The sequence below is a fragment of the Ylistrum balloti genome, unplaced genomic scaffold (genome assembly GCF_031769215.1).
Source record: "Ylistrum balloti isolate Yb309-2 unplaced genomic scaffold, AGI_CSIRO_Ybal_v1 Utg369998, whole genome shotgun sequence".
Lineage (NCBI taxonomy): Eukaryota > Metazoa > Mollusca > Bivalvia > Pectinida > Pectinidae > Ylistrum > Ylistrum balloti.
In genome coordinates, this window is record NW_026782077.1 from 510,994 (window position 1) to 523,666 (window position 12,673).

Below are 12,673 nucleotides of genomic sequence, written 5' to 3' on the forward strand. Positions count from 1 at the left end.
AACACTAGTTCACATACTGTATACAGTATAGAAACTCTAGTGGAACATCAACATACTGTATACAATATAGAAACACTAGTCAACATACTGTATACAGTATAGAAACACTAGTTCACATACTGTATACAATATAGAAACACTAGTCAACATACTGTATACAATATAGAAACACTAGTCAACATACTGTATACAGTATAGAAACACTAGTCAACATACTGTATACAATATAAAAACGCTAGTCAACATACTGTATACAATATAGAAACACTAGTTCACATACTGTATACAGTATAGAAACTCTAGTGGAACATCAACATACTGTATACAATATAGAAACACTAGTCAACATACTGTATACAATATAGAAACACTAGTCAACATACTGTATACAGTATAGAAACACTAGTCAACATACTGTATACAATATAGAAACACTAGTCCACATACTGTATACAATATAGAAACACTAGTCCACATACTGTATACAATATAGAAACACTAGTCAACATACTGTATACAATATAGAAACACTAGTCAACATACTGTATACAATATAGAAACACTACTGTATCAACATACTGTATACAATATAGAAACACTAGTCCACATACTGTATACAATATAGAAACACTAGTCAACATACTGTATACAATATAGAAACACTAGTCAACATACTGTATACAATATAGAAACACTAGTCAACATACTGTATACAATATAGAAACACTAGTCCACATACTGTATACAGTATAGAAACACTAGTTCACGTACTGTATACAATATAGAAACACTAGTCCACATACTGTATACAATATAGAAACACTAGTCCACATACTGTATACAGTATAGAAACTCTAGTGGAACATCAACATACTGTATACAATATAGAAACACTAGTCCACATACTGTATACAATATAGAAACACTAGTCAACATACTGTATACAATATAGAAACACTAGTCAACATACTGTATACAATATAGAAACACTAGTCAACATACTGTATACAGTATAGAAACTCTAGTGGAACATCAACATACTGTATACAATATAGAAACACTAGTCAACATACTGTATACAATATAGAAACACTAGTCAACATACTGTATACAATATAGAAACACTAGTCAACATACTGTATACAATATAGAAACACTAGTCAACATACTGTATACAGTATAGAAACTCTAGTTCACATACTGTATACAGTATAGAAACTCTAGTGGAACATCAACATACTGTATACAATATAGAAACACTAGTCAACATACTGTATACAATATAGAAACACTAGTCAACATACTGTATACAATATAGAAACACTAGTCATACACATACTGTATACAATATAGAAACACTAGTCAACATACTGTATACAATATAGAAACACTAGTCACATACTGTATACAATATAGAAACACTAGTCCACATACTGTATACAATATAGAAACACTAGTCCACATACTGTATACAATATAGAAACACTAGTCAACATACTGTATACAATATAGAAACACTAGTCAACATACTGTATACAATATAGAAACACTAGTCCACATACTGTATACAATATAGAAACACTAGTCAACATACTGTATACAATATAGAAACACTAGTCAACATACTGTATACAATATAGAAACACTAGTCAACATACTGTATACAATATAGAAACACTAGTCAACATACTGTATACAATATAGAAACACTAGTCAACATACTGTATACAATATAGAAACACTAGTCAACATACTGTATACAATATAGAAACACTAGTCAACATACTGTATACAATATAGAAACACTAGTCAACATACTGTAACATACTGTATACTGTATACAGTATAGAAACACTAGTCAACATACTGTATACAATATAGAAACACTAGTCAACATACTGCAACACAAAGTATATATAATAATTGCAGAACCTCATGTTACGCTATACATTGTATACAAAATGTATCACATAAATATGACGTCATACCAGGACACTGTCAACACAAAGATACAAAATATCTTAACAACAATGAAAACCCCAAGCGTGACGTCATATTGAACAAAAAGTCAACACTAAACGTAAGAACATTTTAGTGACTTTGACACACAAGGAAAATAAAGTTGGACAAAATGCCCAATAATATCAACATAGAGGTTCACACAAAGACGAAATACAACTGTTTCATATCGTCAACAAGGGTGAATAAGCTTCAAAATTTGCATGACTTGATTGGAAATTATAGTCAAATCATAAACAGAACGGCATAAAGATAACATAGAGTATATTATGAAAAGTTGAGTCCAAGGAATATCTGGAAAACAAGGCTGCAAATGGACAGTCAACGAAATTACATGTCATCCAACGTAAAAGGACGTTTATGATAATTGAATCTAAATTTAATTATTTTTGTATGTGATTACGAAAAGTGTATACAATGCTAATCTAACTGCATCGAAAATATTTTTTCAACTTATCAGTAGATTTGGAACAATGACCTTGGCATATCATTGACGTCTACAGGGGCACGGTCGATAGGACCAAAACAAAATACGCTATTAAAGAGAGCTAAAACATTAGTTCCAAAGTATGTGTACGCGCTTGCATTTCAAGATCAATATCAAGATTTGTATTGAGTGATGCTTTATATTGCTGTTGGTATCGCCAATGTGTGGATTGTGTTGGGTGCCTCGGATTCACAAGACATACGCCAGTGTCCAGTCGAATACCAATCCAATTCTAGAACTATTTGGAGAATCAGTGCTATGTTTATCCCTGTCAATCACACTCATACTACGCTCGCGAGGTATTGGCGGTATTTTTTCAGTAAAACATTCATAAAAAGCTAACGCCCCTAACGATTGTACGACAGACACATGAGTGAAAAACACTTTTTAATGCAACGTACAAATTAAGAGTTAGATACAGTAGGGCTGCACTATGAAGTACAATGCATCAAATAACAGTTTCGTCTTTAACTCACTGGTGCTATGGACCTGAATTGTGAAAGCTATGAGGCGACTGAGAAAAATCCAAAGTGATCGAGAGAAATGCAAAAACCCTGATGTGGAAGTATATCAATCTCAAAGTTCAACATTTTTCGTATGTTTTATATATCTGATATTTTTACGTCAAATACGTCTGTGTACTTTGAACCGGTCAACTATCCGAATGAAATCAAACGTGGCATGCAGGGTACGGCCCACTTGGGAGGCTAGTTTCCATCAGCAGTGTATACAACCTGCAATCTCGAAGACTTAAGAAAAAGACACACAAGTGAATAGCACCTTTTAATACAAATGTAGAAGTAGATACCATAGAGCCCATCAATGAATTAAACTTAACTGAAGCAAATCAGAGATAGGGAATGACTTCAGAATTTACACAATTTTGATTCGTTCTGTTGTCTAGCGTTATGAGCCGATGCTGAAGATGTATTGAAAACGACATCTGTTCGAGATTACAGATGTCTAATGATCAGCTTTAGGAATGACGAATGTTTCTGTTTCTAAAAACAAGAAGCCAAAGGAGAGAGATATATGTACAAGCAATATGATTTTGTATGATCAACCTTTCCGCTGGTCTTTATAAGTCTGTGTTTGTCAATTTACTTACAGTAGACACTGTAAATCATATTAAGTACGTGACATGTCTCAGAAATGTGTCTCTGTAAAATTAGGTTTGTCTTAGAACAGGACAAACGGTGTTTAATTATTCACTAAGTTTACATATATGTTTATATTCTGAGGTAGGGTACATGATATGCAAGTCTAGGCCATCTATTTATAGCACAGTATGTATTACAGTTAATACCTCCAATATATTATCTGCTGGTGCAGATACTTGACCTAGAGGTCACAACAACTGTCGGCGGCAGGTTCTTTTCAGTCAGTATACGTACCTGTTGGTGCATGAAACACGTGTAAAGACCCTGGTCAGTCTGTTTGTACTGGTCAGTTGATAGTACCTCGCTTACACGATGGACAGCTTGGTCAACAAAGTTGTCCTCATCACAGGTATGTGTCAACTCTTTGGTTAACCTCTTCTGAAAGCAATAAGACAAAGTAACAATATCTTACCGTACTGTACAGTGATATAACATATATCTGAGTCCAGTCGAATTAATACTCATGGGGCACTTAAACGTTTTCGTTGATGTATATCATTAAATGGTTGATAATAAAATGAAAGCAGATGTGTTTTGGGAAAACTCGTTAGTTTACTTGTTGGTTCCGTTGTACGATATGAAGCTAGATGTGTTTGATGCTCGTTAGTTTGCCTGTTGGTTCTGTTGTATGATATGAAGCTGGGCGTGTTTGATGCTCGTTAGTTTACCTGTTGGTTCTGTTGTACGATATGAAGCTAGATGTGTTTGATGCTCGTTAGTTTACCTGTTGGTTCTGTTGTACGATATGAAGCTGGACGTGTTTGATGCTCGTTAGTTTGCCTGTTGGTTCTGTTGTATGATATGAAGCTGGACGTGTTTGATGCTCGTTAGTTTACCTGTTGGTTCCGTTGTACGATATGAAGCTAGATGTGTTTGATGCTCGTTAGTTTACCTGTTGGTTCCATTGTACGATATGAAGCTGGACACAATAATCACACAGTTGATATTTTCTGCTGGCTGACCTCAGACCTCGAGGTTTACTGTAACACAATAGTCACACAGGTGACAGTCTGCCGGCTGACCTCAGACCTCGATGTTTACTGTAACACAATAGTCACACAGGTGACAGTCTGCCGGCTGACCTCAGACCTCGAGGTTTACTGTAACACAATAGTCACACAGGTGACAGTCTGCCGGCTGACCTCAGACCTCGATGTTTACTGTAACACAATAGTCACACAGGTGACAGTCTGACCTCGTTTACTGTAACACTAGTCACACTCAGACCTCGAGGTTTACTGTAACACAATAGTCACACAGGTGACAGTCTGCCGGCTGACCTCAGACCTCGAGGTTTACTGTAACACAATAGTCACACAGGTGACAGTCTATTTAATAATAGTAATTACTGTAACACAATATCACACATGACAGTATGCGGCTGACCTCAGACCTCGAGGTTTACTGTAACACAATAGTCACACAGGATTTTGGATTTGTTTGTAACACAATAGTCACACAGGTGACATTTCAAACTTAACACAATAGTCACACAGGTGACGTCAATGACCTCAGGCGAGGTTTACTGTAACACAATATCACACATAATATAATGTTTACTGTAACACAATAGTCACACAGGTGACAGTCTGCTGGCTGACCTCAGACCTTGAGGTTTACTGTAACACAACAGTGGCAATGTTGAGAATGTACTGTCAGAATATCGTAATATTGAAACTATTTAATAATAGTAATTATGACACTTATAAATTAAAGTATGCGGTTACTTTACTTCCCCATATCTAGATTTTGGATTTGTTTGTCTCCTACATTTCAAACTTCCAGATACTCATCGTCAATGACGAGGGCGAAACAAATATATAATATAATTGCATTGCCAGTTTGGCACTGCTGTTATTCTAAATTTCGATGTACTATTTCTTTGTATGACTTAAGTAAAATGCTTAAGCAGGGAACTGCATTTTGCTTGAACTTTAAGATATAATGACACAATATTTGTCGGTGTAATGCTTTACATTTCTCTAAACTCCGAGCGAGGCTTTGTCTGACAGGGCGCAACATCGATAACCTCCAGAAAGTCGTGGAGATGTGTAAAAAGGCGGGACTTGAGGACTCCAAGGTGTGTGCACTTCATAATTTTGTAATTTCATCTGATGTTAGTTTCTGAATACAGGAAGAGGGTGTTTAGCATAGATAAAAGAAAACCATTGTCTTAACAGAAACGGAAATACAATTGAGCGAAACATGTCCGTATAATTAAATACGAGAAATCTCATCAAAGTTATGGGCTACAGAAACAATATTAAGAATCTCAATACCCAGTTCCAATAAATGTGGAAATGATGAGAATGCAAAGAAACAATGGTTGTCTGATTTTTGAATTGTAATGACGTCAGAAAGAAACCATTATCAGCTGATCTCTATTGAAAAAATTGGATAAAACATAACTATTCAAAATTATACAAGATTTGAAGAATATAACCCAAAATGAATATTGATGCAAAATTTGTGATATGAATGCAAAGAGGATATGGGCAAAAATTAATAAAATGAAAAATTTCACATTTATGTTACACTACTTTCAACAAAGCTGGATTTATAACGCCGAGGAGTGCCAACTAAAAGCCGTTCATTATTTGTATGCATTGTTATGCATGATTTATTTTACTTCAAGGGGAGGCAACCCTTCGATTTTAAATATGACCCACAAAGTTCAGAAGCTGGAAACTAGAATTGGTAAGGTTATGCGTACCGGTTTTGACAGAAATTAGAAAACCTATTTGCAATGGAATGGAAAAAATGGTGATGTTAAGATGTGAATCATTACTGAGTGTTAGAAGTTTTAGGGCATGTAAGTAAATGCTCTTTAGCCAACACGAAACGCAGAAAAATGTATAATTTCTGTGAAATGAGATTCCTTTAGAAATGGATCAAATGAGCTCCAAAACAAACCAGGTTGAGACTAAAATGAGAATCCAGTTATGAGCGAAAGATAAGCATGCTTTTGAATGTTACTAATGAAATGTTTCCGTTTAAATGTATCTCGAAAATAATGTTTATCAAAGCAGATCAGCCTTGAAAATATAAGTAAAACATATATATATTATTAGTTTACTGTATCATGGTACCACAAGAATGACGGGTAAAATCATCATAGGATTGAATTAAAAATAGAGAGTTGACGATATTTTTTCGTGATAACATGCCTATGTTGTCCAATGTGTCGATGAATTGAAAAAAGAAAAATAGTTATCATTGTTCAATACAATTAATTTAAATTTTAATAGATAACCTGTGTTCCTGGGGAAATTACATCAGAGGATGACAGAACGAAGATCCTTAAACACACCATTCAAACGTTTGGAAGACTCGATGTTTTGGTGAGTGAACAGTAATAGGTTAACGATAAGCGTTCTAGCGATATAGATTATCCCGATATAAAATACTGATGATATACAGATACAAACAGTTTTAACTGATATTTTTTATTTGTACAATCACTAACGTAGTCATTAGATAGATACCTATATGGAAGTCACATGATCTGTACGACAAAGTGCTGAGGCTATTTTTAGATTAAGCATTTGTTGTTACAGACGATTTACTGTTATCGATTTATTTATTTTAAAGGTAAACAATGCAGGAACTATCACGTACTCCACGACAACAGACACGACCCCAGAACAGTACGACGAGATGATGAATGTCAATACTCGGTCACAATTCTTTCTCACACAAGCGGCAATACCTTACTTAAAAGAAACTAGAGGTAGAGAAGTAACTATAGGTCATCCAACATCTTTCTATTTATTTATTTCATTTATCTTTTATCATTATTTATTTCTGTTGTTTCGTTTACATAACTTTAACTTAGTGATAATGTTCAACTAATCAATAAATCGTGTATTGAAAACTACAAATTCCCGACACTAAGGCGCCAGTTGACGGGAAAACTTGTAACACGGGGTTTCAGAAGACGCAGCATGATGAAAATTATGGGGAAGTTTTACAGTCATCATTGTGATTTCATTGAGAAATGTTCTATTTCTTTGTACGATAAAAACCTGGATTTGTTTCATGCTCGTTAGTTTGCCTGTTCGTTCCGTTGTTGTATATGTTCCCATTTGAGAACGTGACATTATTCACTCGGATTGACAAAGGTGTTGTCGGTGAAACAGAAGACGCTAACTATTCCGGATCATCTGATCTTATTCTCCTTGTACTTTTTCAGGAATCTCAGTGTAAAATATTTTTTGATTATGGTTATGTTGACTTGTTGGTATTATCATGTTGTTTTCGATGTGGTGATGAGCTTTGAGTATTTCACCTATCTGATATGAAATGGTTTTGAGGTAAAAACAGCCAAGACAAATAAATAGACCATGCACCATATTAGTAGAGGAGATATAACTGCTGATAGTCACATAACTTTTATGGCCGCTAACCTTTTTCACGAGAGTGACCGTGACATGACTTACTTACACTGACCAAGATTTACGTGGCGGGTGTTTTCGATGAAACAGAAGGTTCTTGCCCAAAAAGAACACCTGGTCTTATTTTCCCTGTGTATTGTGAAGGTCCTGGCGTAAATCTTTCCATTGTTCATATTTTGACCTAGTTTGACCTCAGTTTGACCTTGTTTCATTAAATTTGAATTTTTGATTCAGAATATAGTGACATGTCGGGAGGTTGTTGTTGTTGTTGTTGTTGTTGTTGTTGTTGTTGTTGTTGTTGTTGTTGTTGTTGTTGTTGTTGTTGTTGTTGTTGATGATGATGATGATTTTATTGTTGTTGTCGTAATACTTACTATTAAAATCAATTTTCAAGTCAATTCTTGCTTTGTAACATTTGTGATTTTATTGGATGTGATATGCTGTACCTATACTTGAAACAGCCAGATATCACCGATGTTATTCCACTTTTTAGATTATATCATCCTTCACTTAATTTTATCGTCACCTTTGTTATTTCAGGAAACATTGTGAATGTATCAAGCATATGTGGACAACGAGCTGTGAGTATAAGATGTGTCCATCAGACTAGACATACGTAGAAAATATATTCCATTCACTTTTTTATTTTCTAATTTGTCAGATTAGTTAGTCTTGAAAAAAACAGCTGTGCGATGAGTTAACAGGAGCTGTTTCTGTTAATTCACAATCATCAAAAATCTATTCTCTGGTTCATTCGTCAACTCTTACAGGATATCATGAGTAAATATTGTACATGTAATTTATTGTGGTGTTCTGCCATCATCAGAAGTTTTTACTCACAGCTTATGTAAACAAAGATGACACCGGAAGTTTCCTACAATTTTTCTATTACGGTTTTCTTATTTTTTTTTTTGATTGATTTTTTCTATTTTTGTTTGTTTGTTTGTTTTGTTTTTGTTTTTTTTTATTTTTTGTGTGTGATTTTTTTTTTTTTTGGGGGGGGGGGGGGAGGGGGGGCAGTTTTTTTTCTGTTTATATTGTTTTATCATTGTTATTTTTTGTTTTGTATTTTTTTGGGGTGGGGGTGGGGCATAGATAATATTTATGTACTGTATATTTGTTTTTCGGACAATCCCGACTAGATGGCAGCTGTAACAGCCTACTGTATGAGTAAGGCAGCGATGGATTCCTTCACAGAGTGTCTGGCTTTAGGTAACTATGTACTTTACACAATTACTATACTTATATCTTATATACTGAACTGTGGGACTAGTACACTGCCCTATCTATATTATGATATATTTCTTTCGATGATTGGTTCCTTGAGCCGCGTCCCAGGTTTAGGCCGTTTTGATCACTGACGATTTCAATAAGGATGAGTTGACATGGCGCCGTTATTATAAAGGGAACAGACCAAGTTCACGACGTTGGTTCTTGTTGCCAACTGTTTGACATTATACTTTAGATTAGTTTCGATAAAAGCAGCATTATAGATATCCTGTTGTCAATATTACATGATTGAATAGAACATCATACTATCTCGGCAATGACATTTCAGTATAACAGCACTATAATATAACATAGAGTGATCCAATCAGTCATGAAATTAAATACATGTATTGCTGCACTGTATGAAGTAAAACACCGGGCAAACACATTTTTCTGGTAATAAATTTATCTTTATTTTAGGAAAATATCATAATTTAAAATGTTAGTGAACACCTTGACATGATACTACGAAATCGGTCTTATACAAAAATTGCAATGGTCTAAAACGATCATTCGGTTTCACTAAGTCGTCTTCAATGGTCGTTTTGTTACATGACTACACTTTTGACCTTTTCACATAACTACAAATTTGACTTCGTCAAATAGCTTCAGTTTTGACTTTGTCACATGACAACATTTTAAACTTCGTCAAGTGACTATCGTGTTTACTTTGTCACATGACTACAGTCTCTATTTGTTCATATGACTACAGTTTTGACTTTGTCACATGACTACCAGTTTTACTTTGTCACGTGACTACCATTTTTACTTTGTCATATGCCTACCATTTTTACTTTGTCACATGACTACCATTTTTACTTTGTCACATGACTACCACTTTTATATCAAATATCAATGATCCAAGTATTCATCTGTTACTATATTTTATTCACATCCTTTAAGTGTGTAATGCTGGGTATCATACATGGTAAACACCCAATCAACAGAAATATTACACACAACCAGTTACTACTGGTTACAATTTGTTTTATCTATATAACTATCTCATATATATCTTAGATAATAACTTCTGTATATACGAACCAACCCAACGAAACTGTTTCCCGATAGGTTTTGCATATTGTTTCAGATAGACACGGTATAGAAAGATAGAATTAATTGTCTTTTATCTTTGTATTATTATATACTAGTTATCTCCTTTCAGAACTTGCTCCGTTCGGTGTTCGCGTGAATGCTGTCAAGTAGGTGTAGTATCGTTAAGTTTTAACAAGCTATAATTTATCTATTTACTAGTTATAAAGGCTGTAGTTAAGCTTTGTGTTTTAGACATACCAAAAACATGATAATTCTTTGAAAGATAGACACTATTTAGCATATAGCAATATTTTCTCCTGACTTTGTTGTTTCTTTTAAAAAAGTTTACTTAAAGATTCAGCAGATAGTTTTCTTTCACATAAGTATCGATGTTTAAAAACTGATTTTCACCACATGAAGTTTAAAACTTAAAGATGTTACTTGAGATCGGATTTGGGTTTTAAACGTTTTAATTCATATGATCAATGAAGTAATAGCAACAGTACTGACAAGCGAATTGTCAAATTTTCGAGGCATTCTGCCCCTTTATCAAGACACAAATATTACGTAAATTACATCACATACATAGAACATAAAACAAATACAAAGTTTTAATCTAAATCGAGAGCGGAGGTGTTCATTTAGGTGTCTCGATAATTCCTTTGGCTGATGGACGCCGAAGGCCCTTTAATACGGACAAAATACATCATTAGTTGTTGTATGTAAGATGGTGGTTGAAATCTCAAAATGTTTTATATCAATCTTGGTATGTTTTGCACTCTAGACACTGAGCAATATATGTGATCGCAACGAAAACAATTACACTTTGCACTCATATTTATATATCATTATTGAAAAGAGAAGAGAAATTAAAATATTCCTGATGACTAGATGGATAGATGAAGCCAAGTCTTAGGAAACTATAAAGTTATCTCCCCTGGCTTGGTATACGTGTATATATATATATATATAAATTTATGACATATTTTAAAGCGCCTTGGAATGTAAAGCATAAATATCATATACGCTTTGATAACGATATCAGGACAAGTAAAAGACATTTTGTCATTGTAGAAACCATTTTCCTTAACGTGTTGTTAAACCATACACTTTTCGAATTAATTTTAGAAATTTGTAAGATTTTGATAAACAAAGATGCTAAAACTGATCACAATTGTATTTCAACGTGTTCAACTGTTATGAAATATATGTAATATTTTCAGTCCAGGAACAGTTATCAGTATGATTACCCGTCGTGGCCATTCTGCTTACCAAAAGGAGGAAGACTATCGGAAGGTATCATACCAATGGACTTGTGTTCTTGCTGAATGTCGTATCCTTACGTACCAACCTTAAGTACATATTGATAGTGGCTAAAAATAGCCATACACTTTAGGAAGACAACAAATATCTGAGATATATGAAGATGAATTGAGGAAGCCTAAACATCACTAAACGGGCGAAACAGGTGTCTGATACAGTTGAAATTTAGGGGAAATGAAATAGTCTTCGTATTGATTAGGGAAGGTGTGTTTCTAGTCTTTCACTTTGAGTTATTGGAGGAAGATAGATGGCTATGAACAGAAAGACAACAGCAGCTCGCCACAGACTCGACACAAACTCACCACTTTTGTCTTTCTTCAATATCGCCAAAAAAGTCATTATATTTTAGGACACTGGTCATGTAGTCTATTTATCCAGCAACAATTATTAAAAATTAGACTATTGAAACTGAAACAATTTTGTTGTTCAAACTATGTTTACCCGATGTTGATGTTACGCTTAATTTTGCCTGATGACGGACGCCAAAATGATTGCTCCACGTGGAAACATAGTTCCAAACTTCATCGGATATAACATCGATTTTATGAATTTCAATAGATCAACATGTTCATTACCACATGTAAAATCGTTTATTTCACCAACTATTCATATTTCTAAGCTAATATTTCAGCAAATCCAGAAAGAAATTTTGTCGAATTACCGCACGTGCTAAAATACTGCTTCCGAATACAGCAAAAATATATGTTGCAGGTGTATTCCGACAATGGCAGTGCCAGTTGCAGGATAAACATCAATATCTGATCAGTTTTCGAAGATATAGCTTGATGACAAATTATGTTTTGTTTTAGTTTCTAGATATACAGACTACGAAACACCCTATCGGCAGGGTAGGGGTTCCACAAGATGTCGCTCAAGCCATTGCTTTCCTGGCTTCTGAACAAGCGTCGTTCATTTCTGGTCAGATAATGTTTGTAGATGGCGCTCGTCATTGTGTTTCCTCTGCAGTAACAACTTCTGTAAAGTGA

At 34.4% G+C, this 12,673-nt stretch overlaps 1 protein-coding gene across 1 annotated transcript in view; it reads left to right on the top strand.

The window, feature by feature from the left end:
* The window catches only part of LOC132548034 (uncharacterized oxidoreductase TM_0325-like), a 28,228-nt gene extending 15,555 nt beyond the window's left edge, over positions 1 to 12,673 (top strand). The window contains exons 3-10 of the mRNA XM_060211853.1: positions 5,631 to 5,746; positions 6,915 to 7,007; positions 7,258 to 7,396; positions 8,601 to 8,641; positions 9,203 to 9,272; positions 10,495 to 10,531; positions 11,588 to 11,660; positions 12,497 to 12,673. Coding sequence (XP_060067836.1) covers positions 5,631 to 5,746; positions 6,915 to 7,007; positions 7,258 to 7,396; positions 8,601 to 8,641; positions 9,203 to 9,272; positions 10,495 to 10,531; positions 11,588 to 11,660; positions 12,497 to 12,673 — 746 coding nt within the window. The remainder of the gene's footprint in view (positions 1 to 5,630; positions 5,747 to 6,914; positions 7,008 to 7,257; positions 7,397 to 8,600; positions 8,642 to 9,202; positions 9,273 to 10,494; positions 10,532 to 11,587; positions 11,661 to 12,496) is intronic.